At 33.2% G+C, this 14,907-nt stretch overlaps 1 protein-coding gene across 1 annotated transcript in view; it reads right to left on the bottom strand.

Moving 5' to 3' along the window:
* Positions 1 to 7,724: 7,724 nt before the first annotated feature.
* The window catches only part of egh (egghead), a 36,026-nt gene continuing 28,843 nt past the window's right edge, over positions 7,725 to 14,907 (bottom strand). The window contains exon 2 of the mRNA XM_023171037.2: positions 7,725 to 13,214. Within this exon, the coding sequence (XP_023026805.2) occupies positions 12,642 to 13,214 (573 nt within the window). The 3' untranslated portion in view covers positions 7,725 to 12,641. The remainder of the gene's footprint in view (positions 13,215 to 14,907) is intronic.

The following is a 14,907-nucleotide window of genomic DNA, read 5'->3' as shown; positions in this document are numbered from 1 at the left end:
TTGTATATTTTTATTTTTTACTTTTCCTTGTATCAGTTAGAGAGAATTCAATAGGGATGTGTTTTTAGGGTTAAGTGGAGGAACAGTTAAGTTGTTAAGTCAGGAACTGAACTGAACTAATGGACTGTAGTAGTAGTCCGTCTGCTTCACTTAATTTGTCTATCGATTAGGAAAAGCAGTCATGTTGCATGGCAAAATTTAATTTCTCATGATCGCAGGTGAGAGTACATTTCCATTCGTGAAGAATCACCCTAGTCCTTGATTACCCCATAACCGAAATGATATCCGTATATGACAATTGGTAAAGTGATAGGATAGCATTTCAAACTGACCATGCGAGTCAAAAATTAATTTAACGTCAAAAAACTCTATGGGTCGATGCTTCTAGCATACTTTTGAGTCTGAATGCATGTATTCATGTATTAGTCTGGTCAACAAGTGCCTTTCAGGTCAAACTTTTTCTCCGCTTTCGAAAAATATGAATGAGGTGTCACTCGATTTTAAATAGAGTGTAGACGATTTTTCTGAAAAATCAAGTGTCGCTTGCAAAAATGGCGAAAGTTAGGACCACTAACCTGAAAAAAAATAGTTGTGTGGTTTTTTGCAAATATCTCAAAAATTGTTTGACATTTTTCAAATTTATAAAATGTATCTGAAAGAGAAAATTTCACAAGAAAAGTCATGCCTTTGGGAATTCTAGGACCACTTTGGGCCTTCAATGAAAAATCATTATTCCAACTCATGTCTGAATTGAGAATTGAAAAAATTTAGGCACCTACTGGATGAATGAATGAAAATAATTTGCGGTCAAAGAGTTTTAGTCGTGATTTTCCAGTTAATTATGCACCCACTCATTCACGTGCAACTACCAAAATGTGAGAGGTATGAGAAGCAAAGTTTCAAAATTTCACGCCTGTGTTTCGGAAGAGGAATATGACTGATAGCTCTGAGTGAAACGTGGTTGCAGAATGATATCACCAGCAGTGAATTGTTTCCAAGTGGTTACATAGTTCATAGATCAGACCGTAAGTTACTGGAAACCAATCTTCAAACTGGTGGAGGGTTTCTGCTTGCTTGCAAAGATTTTTTGAACAGTAAAAAATCAACCTAGACTTATTCAATAGAATAGAATAGTGGGATGCAAATGTTCAAACAGGCATGTTTCCTTCTACCTATATTTGTTATATACATTCGCCATCTACTACAATAGATCATTATGATCAGTTTTTTGGAATGTTTGAACAGATTCACGAGATATATAATGAAAATATTGTAGTGTTAGGTGATTTCAATATAACACAATTCATTCACAACTCCAATAATGATACAAAAACATCACTGGCAAATAATTTTTCTGTTTTTTTTTTTTACTTGGAACAGCTCAATAATATACTCAACTCCTCTAACCGTTTACTAGATCTTGTGTTTGCTAATGTAAAATGTGAGATTCTTCATGACAACGCACCACTGCTAACCGAAGACTCTCACCATCCAGCCTTAATGATCAATATTGATATTTCTTCAAAATACAAAACATTCAAAGATGAAAACTCCCAAAAAACATATAACTTCAAGAAAGCAGATTATCCTTCTTTGTATTTGGCTTTGCAAGGATGTAACTGGACGTTCCTGAATAATTACACAGATGTGAACCTTGCAGTAGATAAATTATATGAGACAATATATTCCACAGTGAACACAGTGAACCACAAATACTCGAAATGGTACTCTGCCGATATTATTGCAAATATTCGTCATAAAGCTAACGCCTTGGAAAAATATAGAAAGACCAAATCTATTTAAATCGCTTTAGAATCTTGCGGTCCACCATAAAAACACAAATTAAATAATCCTATGAAATCTACCTAATAAATGTACAATCATCAATTCGCAATCGCAATAATCCAAAATCTTTCTGGAATTTCATTAATTCAAAAAAAACAAAAGTCAAGAATTCCTGGTAAAATGAACTATAACAATCAAGAACTAGAAAGCCCTCAAGATATAGTAAATGCGTTTGCAGAGTTCTTCAGCAGCGTTTACCTATCTTCCTTACAATTCGAATCCAAGAGATCGTTCGGAATCGGTAAATAATAGTCAAAATATCAGCATCACAAACATTTCGGTAAATGAAGTGAGAGAAGCGATAAAAAACCTCAAGAACAAAATGACTTTCGGTTTTGATTCCACACCATCTTTCATAGTGCAAGATGGTATGGAATCAGTCTTAGTTTCTCCTCTCTGTTACCTCTTTAACTTATCGTTAAATACAGCAACGTTTCCCGATGTTTGGAAACTTGCCAAAATTTGCCCAATTTTAAAGAACGGGAATGTTTCAAACATATAAAACTACAGAGCAATTTCAATTATCTCAAACTTCGCGAAGGCGTTTGAAATTATCTTGTATAGGCATATTTACATGTCAACACAACCAAATAAGTGAATTTCAACATGGTTTCATGAACCACTGCAGCACTGAATCAAATCTAGCATTGTTTTCCCACTACGTGTGCTCAACATTGGACGTGGACGTGATATACACAGATTTCTCAAAAGCCTTTGACAAAATTGATCATAGCATCTTACATTCGAAAATGGACCTTATTGGCCTTAGTAATAATCTACTAGGCTTCTTTGAATCGTACCTTTTTAACCGTAACCAAATAGTTTATTACAACGTATAGAAATCAAACACAATAATTGCTAAGTCTGGCGTACCCCAAGGATCGAATTTGGGACCGCTGTTGTTTTTAATATTTATCAATGATTTAAGCACACAAATAAATTCTATGAAACTTTTTTGCTGATGATCTGAAAATACTGAATTCTATCCAAAATGTGAATGATTGCATAACACTTCAGGAAGATATAGATAATGTGCTGGCTTGGTATGAAATTAATAACCTACATCTAAATCTAGGTAAATCTAAAGTCATACTAGAAAACAGACATATTGAACATCCATACAATAATCAAGGTAGTTTGCTAACCCGTTGTGTGGAGTATAAGGATTTAGGTGTATTTTTTGACTCTAAAATGGCATTTGCCAATCATATAAACAAAAAAGTTTCCGAAACCAATGAAATGTTAGGATTTATCACACGAAATTGTCAAAACTTCACAAACATAAACTCCTTCAAGATATTATATTTCTCATATGTCAGATCCAAGCTTGAATACTGCTCAATTATTTGGAGCCCCTACTATTTCTGTCATGAGTACTCAATTGAAAAAGTTCAAAGAAAATTTTTGAAATTCTTGTACTTCAAAAACACTGGAATTTATCCAGCTAGGGGTTCTGACCACTATAGTCTTCTCAATCACTTTCAATTAATTTCTTTAGAAAAAAGGAGAAGATGTTCTTCAATAACCTTTTTGTATAAACTACTGCACAGCCAAGTAGACAGCCATTTGCTCCTGTCAGAACTGAACTTTAGGGTGCCAAGAGCTCAGTCACGACTAAATCTCACATTTTACTGCTCTGCAGCACGAACAAACATAATATCGCATTCTCCAATTGAATATATGTGTGAAAACTATAACTCAGTATGCAGCTTTTACGATATCAATACTTGCTCGGTGAAAATCATATAAAAAAGTTGCAATGGAAATCTTAAAGTGATATCAAAACTGTTTTTTTGTGTTGTGAGAAATTCAGTTATTATAACCACTCTTACCAAGTATCGCAATGAATAGTCATACTATCAGTTTTTTTTGTTTTAGTTTTCTTTCTTTTGTTTTCCATAGATTGTTATGTTATATTTATATAGGTAGCATGTCAAGAATGAACATGATTTGTTAACTTATTTTATCTATTATCAGTAATGATGTACCTATTCAATTATGTCCTGTGAGTGTTACCTGTTTGGCAATAAATGATATTATTATTAGTTAATTAACAGATTTTTCTGCAGGAACATTTAGAGTGCGATAATTGTTGAATAACGATTCTGAAATGTTCCTTCTTCTTCTGGAGCTATTTTAAAGACGTCTCAGAATGGATTCCCGTTGGAAAAATAAAATATTGTCATTTTTCAATTCGTTGTCAACAATTGACCTTGGTTAAAAATTAAAAAGCTCCACTATTCATCGAAAAAAAAAAAATTCAAATATTACCATTGATCCGTTTTTTCATATTCATAAGCAACATGAAAATGATTTTTGAAAATTGGTATCTGCTTTTGTTTGAAAAATTGTTATCCAAAATGCGTTGTTTATTTGATGCATTGCCTGAAAACGGATTTATTAACTAACAAATATTATCTACCATTTGTAATTCATATTGAGGAACTATTATTTTCAAATCAGAATTCATCTTGCTCCTTGATGACTGAAAAATTTTTTTTTATTTAAAGTTTCATTATAAATTTCATTAGTTCGGACTTGTCTACTAAATAAAATGATTTGAAATTCCTGAAACAACTAAAAAAGAAGAATTGAAAATGAATAGCTGAAAATAACAATTATATTAACCAAAATGAACCTGAAATGAAATAATAGTGAAATAAAATACAAGTAAAAATAAAACAATTTGATAAATAAAAATAAAGAAATGAAAAAAGAAAATAAAAATAAAAAGTGGAGAGATTCCAAGTCACGTTAGTTCACGACGTTTCGATTGTTAGTATCTACAATCGTCTTCGGGTGATGACTGGACTGATTCCTCCGAGAGATGACTATTTATAGGTCGTTCGAGTACTTTCACTTATCCCCGCTTTGACCACGAATCCAACTACCATCAATCGACTAAAAGAGGAATCATCAAGACTCTATTAGACCGTGCTTTTGGGCTCTGCAATTCGAAGGAAAGTCTCGAGAAGGAACTAGACATCATCAAAAATGATCTTCAACGGAATGGCTACTCCAAAGCGATGGTAGAAAAGACTTTGGCTAGAAGACAGCAGGAACCTGGCAAGGAAGAGAAGCCGTCACAACCAGTGCTTGCACTTCCCTACATCAGAGGATTATCGGAGAGCATAAGAAAAATTGGTTCCAAGTACAACATCAGAACCTGCTTCAGATCCGGTAACACTATCCGTAGCAGCCTCACGAAAACCAGGCCACCAAACGCGGACTGCGATTCCAAGAATTGAATTTACCAGATACCCTGTGAGTGCGGAAAATCCTATATTGGTGAAACTAAGAGACCATTGAATGTTCGCATAGCCGAGCACAAGAAACACACACAGCGAGGGGAAACCAGCAAATCAGGAATAGCAGACAATGTTTGGACCCATCAACACAATATCGAGTGGTCCCAAGCTGAGATCTTGCACAGAGAGGAACATTGGTTTAGGAGAAAATTCAAGGAAACCGCATACATGTTGTCCAACAACGTATTCAGCCAAGCCAGCGTAGAAATACGCAACATATGGAAACCCATCATCAAGCGAAAAATGGCCAACTCCCGCTAAAACTCTCATCTCCCACGGAACCAATGAAGCTGAAAATGGAAAGCGGGGATAAGTGAAAGTACTCGAACGACCTATAGTCAACTCTCGGAGGAATCAGTCCAGTCATCACCCGAAGACGATTGTAGATACTAACAATCGAAACGTCGTGAACTAACGTGACTTGGAATCTCTCCACTTTTTATTTTTATTTTCTTTTTTCATTTCTATATTTTTATTTATTCAATTGTTCTATTTTTACTTGTATTTTATTTCACTATTATTTCATTTCAGGTTTATTTTGGTTAATATAATTGTTATTATTAGCTATTCATTTTCAATTCTTTTTTTTAGTTGTTTCAGGGATTTCAAATCATTTTATGTAGTAGACAATGGAAGTCCGAACTAGTGAAATTGATCATGAAACATTGTCAATCACCTTCAAACTAAAGTTTCATTGTTTACCTAATAAACATTTTGTAAATGTTTATGTAAATATAAAAAACCCTACTTACCTAACCTGTCAGTTATGAGCAAAATATCTAATACAAAAGTACAGAGCCATCAACAGAAGCTCACTGCACATTTGTGTTTCAGTTAATAGATCTTGTCCCCTGTAATGATCCAGGCAGGAGTCATGAGTTATACAAACGACATTTGACGGGATATATATATATATATATATATATATATATATATATATATATGGTTGTGTTGTGGTTTGACCAATCAACCGACAGAAATTTAGGAAGCTAACCTGAAATGCCATCGGAAAACGAATCCACATGTTTCTAGAAATGATATGAAATCTAGAAAGGTTAATGCAGTCAAGCTGCTGGAAAATAATTCCATGAGAATCAAAAAATAAATAGATAAGTACTTCTTAATCACTCCCATATTGATTTCAATTTAAGAGCCACCGGTAGACAGCTGTTTCAGGAAACAAGGATTACATTACCTTGAATAATAGTGATCAGGATAGTTGCTCATCATTCCACGAATTTTCTTCAGATGATGATGAATAATACAATACTATTAGTAATTTTAAACTTTTTGCGGTGGTAGTGGTTTATATGATCATTTCTCTTTCAGTTATTTGCAGAATTTCACAAAAAATAGTAAACTATTGCTAAAACGACTTTCTTGATTTTTTTGTGAAATGCTGCAAATAATAGCAAAAATCATGATTATTCTAAATGTCAAAATTGTAATTTAGCAACTCCATCCGTAGACACACTGTATATATTTTTTTATAAAACTAATATAATTTAATTCTTTGTGAATATAGTTTTTAAATACTAGCAATACACCTGAAATTGATTTTTCCTCATCTGTTTAGTATAATTTCCGTACGCCACTGAAAAAGACAAATTAAGGTAAAAACATCAGTCATTTCTGAGAATTTAGTGCTTACGAATTTAAAATAGTATAGGTCGGTCGGTAGCCAGGCGGTTCGACATGGGTGCTTTGTCCACTCACTCGAATTGAATGCCGTGTTGGTCGGTGGTTCAAGCCCTAGTCTGAACGATCTATTTTCACTTGCTATCGTCCACCCCGTGTTAGGAATCACACGTTAAAAGGTAAGACCTTGTTAATCCTTAGCTCGCACAGGTTTCGACTTCTGAGGTTTGCCGTTCGTAGGGGTGCGACAGCTGGTTAACGGAAAAACAGATTTTTTTTTTTAAACAGTCAGTTTTCTTTTTTGTGGTATAGTTGGAATACAATGAAACAGCATTATCTATTCGAAATACAGAGGGAATCTGCTGCAATTAATGGAAAAGTTCGTTGTGAGTTTTTGACTCATAACAAAATTGATAGAACCTTTATTTCTGAAAATGTGAGAAAAACGGTTATTTTATTTTTCAAGTCTATACCGATACATACCTATTCATTTTTCTGAATTTTTCATTACTATTTCACTTGTAGGAATCTGGATTTTTTCGTCATAGATTTAATTTGTTCATTACAAACTGAAAATTATGAAACGGTTGCTCTACTAGTAAATGGGCTAATAATGTGTGTATTGCCACATAGGCTCAATACCCGAGGGGATGTTAATAAAATCATCATTAATAAAAGTATTATTTTGATTCCATTAATTAAAAACAAAATACTTAGTCATAATAAGATAAAAGTTTTCAAATATGATAACCATATATTTTCTTGAACTACGATTCTGGTTCACATGATCTTAACCCCCACATATAGTGCAGTCTAGTTAGACATGAAAGATTTTATAGAAGAGATTATGATGCCTTATAGGAAGAATCACAAAATTTGTTTGTATTCTGGGTGCAACTAATAAATGAGATAGGTTCAAATCAAAACACACCATTCTGCTCATCATAATAAGATTTTAATTATACATTACATTTCCATTCTGTACAAAGAAACAAGTAAGAATCCTAACAAAAAAATGTATTTCTATAAATGTGATTGGAGCTACTATAATTTATTAAACGAATGACTAGTTACAAGTTAAGTCTTCTCAATAGCAAAGGAGACCGACCACTGTGATGAAACATCAATAATTTTTCTGTTCTAAGAATCACTTTTTCAAAAGCAAGTCCCCATTTTTTCAAAGTCCAATTTTAGTCACCTAAAATATTTCTGGTGGCAAATTAACAATCATTTCAAATGAAATTCGCTAGGAAGTCTGGAAAGTTCAAATTTATGGTTCCCGCGTCAACAACCCCATAATACAGTATATATAATGTGTTGAAACCAATCTATACATTGAAAACTGCTGGAGGATTATTTATGGCTTTTTTATGCAACCTTCTGAAAAAATTAATTGATACACATAAATACAACATATTACGTTCAATAACTATCAGATACAAAACCCGTATATTTTTAAGCAAAGTAATCTCCTAAAAATATATCCTTCATTAATTGCCACATTTTGTGTTTTGAGGTGAATCATTTTTCCAAAATTTAAAAAAAAATTGTGGTTTTTGGTAACTGTTAACTGCCTTCTTGGTTCGGTCTCCTGTTTCCTACAGATTATAAAAAACGTCCTACCTAAGAGTTAATACCTGAAAAAATCTACCAATTGGAGAGTGAACGATACAGTGTAATAGTACTTCTTCAGGATCGGCTAGTTCCTAAAACATATTTTTTGAAGAAAGTAAACACAAAATTAAAAACTGTCAGTCCCATACCAACACAATCAACAATTTTCTAATCAACACATTTCCAAAATGAAATTTCTTGTCATATTTCATAAGGAAACATGACAGTTTTTTATTTTAATGAAACATGCTCTCTTCCCAAATGATAATTTGAAACTTTTGCAAAATAAACCAAATAGGTTTCTGTTACAACAAGAGAATGTTTCATTTGCAATGTAACTATAAATTTGCTAACAATACATTCTGATCTGAAAGCCACTCTATTGTAATTATCCTGAAAAGAATCAAAAAGCACTTTTTACTATCTGCTTTTTTCATTATAATCATAGCAGAACAAATAATTTAAGGATATCTTCATATCGATTTCATAATTAGATGATTCGGATTTTCAATGAAAATTGCCTTTGAATACTAGGGAACCTTAAGAAAAAATTCATGGAAAAACATCGCTGAGATGTCAATGAATACCCAAATTTTTTTCTTAAATGTCCATATGCTTGTTGAAATGATTGGACCTTTTCTTTATAAGTAATTGACATAAGCATAGAAGAGACTAAACAAGGATGACATCACTTAATTTAATTAGAACAACTAATTAAACTTTTTTTATTTAAATTCAATGTACATTTGGAAACAGTATATAGGACTTCAGAGATTGGGGAAAACATTTGGGTTCATTGGCAAATATTATGAGGAATCACTTTTATCTGATGGAACCTTATGAGAACCCTCAAGATAGTAGGTAGAAATACCTCCGTAGAGTGGATTTAGTTGTAGGTGACACATTGATGTTAAATTTCATTAAAAGGTTTGAGTGGCAGGACACCTTCTAATGAACCTCCATTTTGGTGAAATTGCTTTTTTACATAGTAAAAGTTGCCAATAACATTTGTAATATATTGGTTGAAGGATCTTTCTAGAAATTTCAAGATATTCTCGTTAAGTTGCACTGAGTTTCTCCATGTTAAAACAAGCTGATTCAGGTGAGGAATTGCTATAATTTATTGACAAACGAATTTAAAAATCAACGATTATTCACTGCAGAGTTCAAAAACAATTTCAATTACCAACTGTCTAAACATTTGGGGTTTCTGTAGAATAAGTTTCCTAATTCCTCGGGTACACAGATATATTGACAAATGATGAAATCAAACTGGGAATTTTCAACAAATATTTGCCAATATCAATGTTACACATAATATGAATAGTGCAAATGCTGGATAATATAAATCAATCAAACAATAGAAAATGATATCAGTTTGATTATTTCAAAATGCCATTTTCCACTTTACTCTTCAATTTGATGATGAATGAGTTTAGTTTGTTTTAAAAGATACAAATGAATCACAGATGACTTAACTATAGAATTTGAGAGCAAACTACACATGAAATAATGTAAAATAAAAAATATTGAGAAAGTGTATCTTATTGTTAGCAAATTTCGCCTGACTAATAACATGAAAAATTAAATTTAAATAAGATTCAGGAAGAACACGAGATAAAAACATATCTCTCAATGTGACTGATGAATCACCGGGATCAGTAAATATTTATAAATAAATTGCAACCATGAAGATTACCAGGGTTCAGTGACATTTTGGAACAAGTGATGAGAGTAGAAAAATTATGTCTAAACTTAATGCTTCTGTAGCTGTAGTAGAATAATGAAAGTTATATCATTGGCACAATTGATTTATACCCATAAAGACATCCACTAAAAATGATAAAGAAGAAAATATTTAGGAATTCAACCTTCACTGAAATTCAAAATACAATTGTTTGTATGACTTCCGATATTTATTGAACTGAAATATGCTTTTTATTCGCATCAACAGTACTAACATTGTTTTGAAATTTAGAAGTTTGTTCAAATGGTATAAAATTATCAATTGATATATTTATTTGAAAAGTTGAAAATGGAATTGCAATAAATTAATTATTCTGTAGTTTTGCCACTTTTTCAACTATTCTACTACATATACAAATTTCTCATTGATACTTCTGAATTATATTTAAATTGATAAATAATATAAATAATATTAGTGAGTACCTTAATTGGGCAATGACAAACCTTTAAGCCTATATAAGTAGCTATACTCATTTCAAACCTACTTAGAATATTTTTTAACTTATACATTGATATGCATTTATTTACCCATATCTATTGTAAATGGATATTCAGTCATCTTGCGAATACAAACTCAAAATTATAAATAATTATTGCCAATCGACATTTTCCATTTTCATGGTTTTCTTTAAATTTTGGAGCTAAGTACAATTGACTTCTTGGTACCTGGTTATTATTTTTTAAGATTTCCTTCTGAAAGGTAATGTTGAAAAGGAATATTTGATATTTCAAAATACAAATGCATAATATATTTGAGGAAAATGGAAAATGATTCTGTAACAAAGTTTGTCTACCATAAAAATAACGAAAATTCAACCATGGCAAACGACTTCAATTAGAGTTAGGGTTAACCGAGATCATATTAAATCATTTTAAAGTAGAATGCTACATGCAGGTTTGGACTTTACATAAAACATGAAAGGCAATATTTCAAACATCATTGTAACTATTTTTCGGGTTCGAAGGCTGTGTATTCTTGGAATTTTTCCTGACGTTTTGCTGGCGCGAGTGGCTAGCTTCCTCAGAGGTTTATGCATGCTGGGTTCATATCCGATGACTATATTACAGGTGTCAGGTAGTTTGGAGTGCTAATAATTGTATCTGGATTGGGTACTTTTTCAAGGTATGCAATTATCAGCAGCAGGGGTTTATCGCAATTGTGGAAAGGTATATATATCGGAACCACCAAATGATCCATGGGAACAAGGCTGAAGGAGCATGAAAGAAACTGCAGACTAGGTCAAAGGGACAAGTCGTCTGTCGCAGAACACGCACTTAGTGAAGAAAACTACAGGATTATGTTTGAAATTGCCGACTGGTACGGGAGAAAACAGAGATCCACAAACATACGGATAATTTCAACAGAAAAGAAGAAGCGGAGAAACTAAATCGAATATGGAATCCCATTCTGAGAAGTTCCATGATAGCAAACAGCATGACGCCAGGTAGAAAAGGGTCAATTTATGTTACCGACAAATTGCCTAATTCAGGTATACAGGTCAGGAAACCGTAATATTTAGTCATCGGATATCAACACAGGACATATAAACCTTTGAAGAAGCTAGCCACTCGTTCCAGCGAAACGTCATGAAAAATTCCAAAATTACACAGCCTTCGAACCCGAATAATAGTAACACTAAAAACCTCGGCCACGAAAGCCTTAACAATTTTGTCAATAATAAGTCATTCTTGGCCCCTTTGTAGTAAAATTTCCAATAACATGATTTCAAGTAAATTAGCTCCATTAGTTATAAAATTCAACAGAAAATTTCCAATGGATCGCTTTAACCAATACAAACACACTAACGTTTCAAATGGACCAATAGATGAATCCATCAGTGAATTCATCGGTAAGTTTAAGAACTTGATCATGTTCCATTCTTTGATCCGTTCCAATGGAGCAAATTAACTGAATTGTAATTCAGAAAAAAAAAGGATATTTACTATATTTTTTACAGTGGACAAATCTAAATTGAACTGATCGTATATTTGGTAATAAACTTTCAAAATCCACTTCTACATGTGAAATTGAAATTACTGATAGCTGATATTGAATACGTGTATTTATTCTACAAAAAAATTTTGCTCCTCTTGGTTCAAAAATGTATATTCCCAATGAAATCATTTCATTTATGAAAGAGGACTTTTATATCTAATCTTCAGCGTATCTTATTGGAAAATATTTGAGCGAAACAGCATCTTTGGACTATGACTACAATATTGCAATAATTGTGAGCATTGGAGAATTATTCCACCCTATCCGTGCTCTTAAAATACGTCGAGTACATTCAGAAAGCACCTCAGAGTTTTGTAGCTTTTTACTGATAAATAACAGTAATTGAAATTTCCTGATTACAGTTCAATTATTATTCTGTTCAAGAGCCTGTCACGATTCAGATGAAACATTCAAACCATTTTGGATACCAATTCACACTGATTATCAATCGATCAAAATTATAATTCAGACTGACAATAAATATATTGTTGAACTTAGACAGTAATGGCAGGCCCCACGCTCTTATTGACAACATAAAATTTGTGTTTCTTTCCTAAAATACACCAAATAATAGCTATATTTTCAATTATCAAGTTGAAAGGAATCACTATCACTGCCGCCACAACACACAGTAAAAATCTGCTCAGCCCAAACCTGTACACCGTGAATGATTTAATAACACCAAATATAAACATGTATATATTGACGGCTCCGATAAATGCGACCAAAAAATCAATAGCGGGTGGACAAGGAATGGGAAATTTTGAAGCCAGTAGCACATTGGAAATAGACAAGGGTAAAGTTAGCCAAGAGTAGCAAGAGCAACCTAAGAATATTTTATTTTTAAAAGGTATGGATTTCGAGTGGACCACAAGGAGGATTCCCTGCATCCATCGTTTCCGTTGCTGTACAAAATCCCAAAGGGTGAAAGGTGATTTTTCCCACATCTCGCCTTCAATGAAATTGAAGCTGTATCCTTTGCTGTAAGCTTGCATTGCGAAAAAGCAGTCTTCTGCTACCGAACCGTCCAAGCCATTGTCAAAGGAAACGTCTTTTTCTGCTCCCACCTGAAAACATTCAATTGATTTATATTCAACTCAATTCATCCAATGGTTTTTATATATGCTTATAAACATAACCCCCTTCTCTGGAGCTACTGAAAACTGACCTATCACACTTCATATATAATTAATTTATCTCACATTCATATCCTTATATTGTCTGTTTCATATTTCTGGTTTTTTATATTTCTTATTGTGTACTGCGTATTTTATGATCTTTTTATTCAGTATAAATACTAGTATTTTAAAGTTAACAAACTAAACCAGGGAAAAAATTGAATTTCATAAACTACACCTCACGATTTGATCTCTACAAACTTTATTTGCAAAATAGCACAACATATTTCGCCAACACAGTAGCTTTATCAAGTGATTCAAATCACTAAAACTGGCGAAACATATGATATTTTTCAAATAAAGTTTGTGGGGATCAAATCGTGAGGTGTAGTTTATGAAATTACTATGGATCAAGTAACGGTCCACAAACTTTATTTGAAAAATAGCACAACATGTATCGCCAACAGAGTAGCTTTCTTTATCAAGTGATTCAAATTACTAACACAGTAGCTTTATCAAATCACTAACACAGTAGCACTATCAAGTGATTTGAAGCACTTGATAAAGCTACTCTATTAGCGAAACATGTGATATTTTTCAAATAAAGTTTGTGGGGATCAAATTGTGAGGTGTAGTTTATGAAATTACTATGGATCTTCATTAAGTAACGGTCGAATCAATAAAAAATTGAAGATAAATCCCCTCCTTTTTATGTTTTATAGACCCACAAGGCTTCTTACACCAAAAACTGAGCAACTGTTTTCAGACAGTTTTTCCATTATAAAAAACCAGGACAAAGCCACACAACAAACCAGAAAGGGTAGGTAGGTAGGTTTAAAGTGAGTGGGTCTATTCGACCCTCCACCGCAACCCATAAGGGTTTATTGTGACTCACACTCGGCCAAATAAACCCAGCTTCTTAACGAAGCCGATTAGTTTGTATGGTGAGTGGTCTTTCAGGTCAGATACGGTGAGAGTACGGATCTGCCGAACTCAAAGAACCTGATTCGGTCCCCAGCGGGGCAGGCACAAAGTATATGCTCTGCAGTTTCATCATTTTCCAGACAGAGGCGACACACACTGTCTTCCGACAGTCCAAGTCTCTGCATGTGATGATTCAAATGACAGTGACCTGTAAGAAGGCCTGTTAGACATAGTAGTTCATCCCTACTCTAGTCCAACAACTGTTTGGAATCAAGCTTCGAAGGGTGAATAAACGCCTTGACGTGAGCCAATCCTGGAAGATTCTGCCAGAAGTCCATAACTCTTCTTGCCATCCAGGTTTTGAGTGTTTGTTTGGCAAAGCCCAAAGCGATGCCAATGACAGGTTCTGGTCCAGTGAAGTCGCTTGCAGCACCCTCCTTTGCAAGAGTGTCAGCAGCTTCATTGCCTTCCAGGCCAGTATGGCTAGGAATCCAGACCAGACCAGAAAGGGTAACTCAAGGTGTAAGAAATTCTAATGAAAATGAAATATTTTTCATTCTTTTCAAAAGATAAACAAGAAAAATGCATAAATTGAACTATATTCTTGAATACTTTGAAATATTTCGTTACTGTGCCATCTTGTTTACTACATATTCCGTGAAACGAGTTCATTTAAACATACCTACTATGAACAATACTTTTTTTTAACCATACTTTC

Source organism: Leptinotarsa decemlineata, unplaced genomic scaffold (genome assembly GCF_025532065.1).
Source record: "Leptinotarsa decemlineata unplaced genomic scaffold, Ldec_3_MD MMD2_tig00026328_RagTag_RagTag, whole genome shotgun sequence".
In the NCBI taxonomy this organism is placed as follows: Eukaryota; Metazoa; Arthropoda; class Insecta; order Coleoptera; family Chrysomelidae; genus Leptinotarsa; species Leptinotarsa decemlineata.
This window is presented reverse-complemented; position numbering and strand designations above follow the sequence as displayed.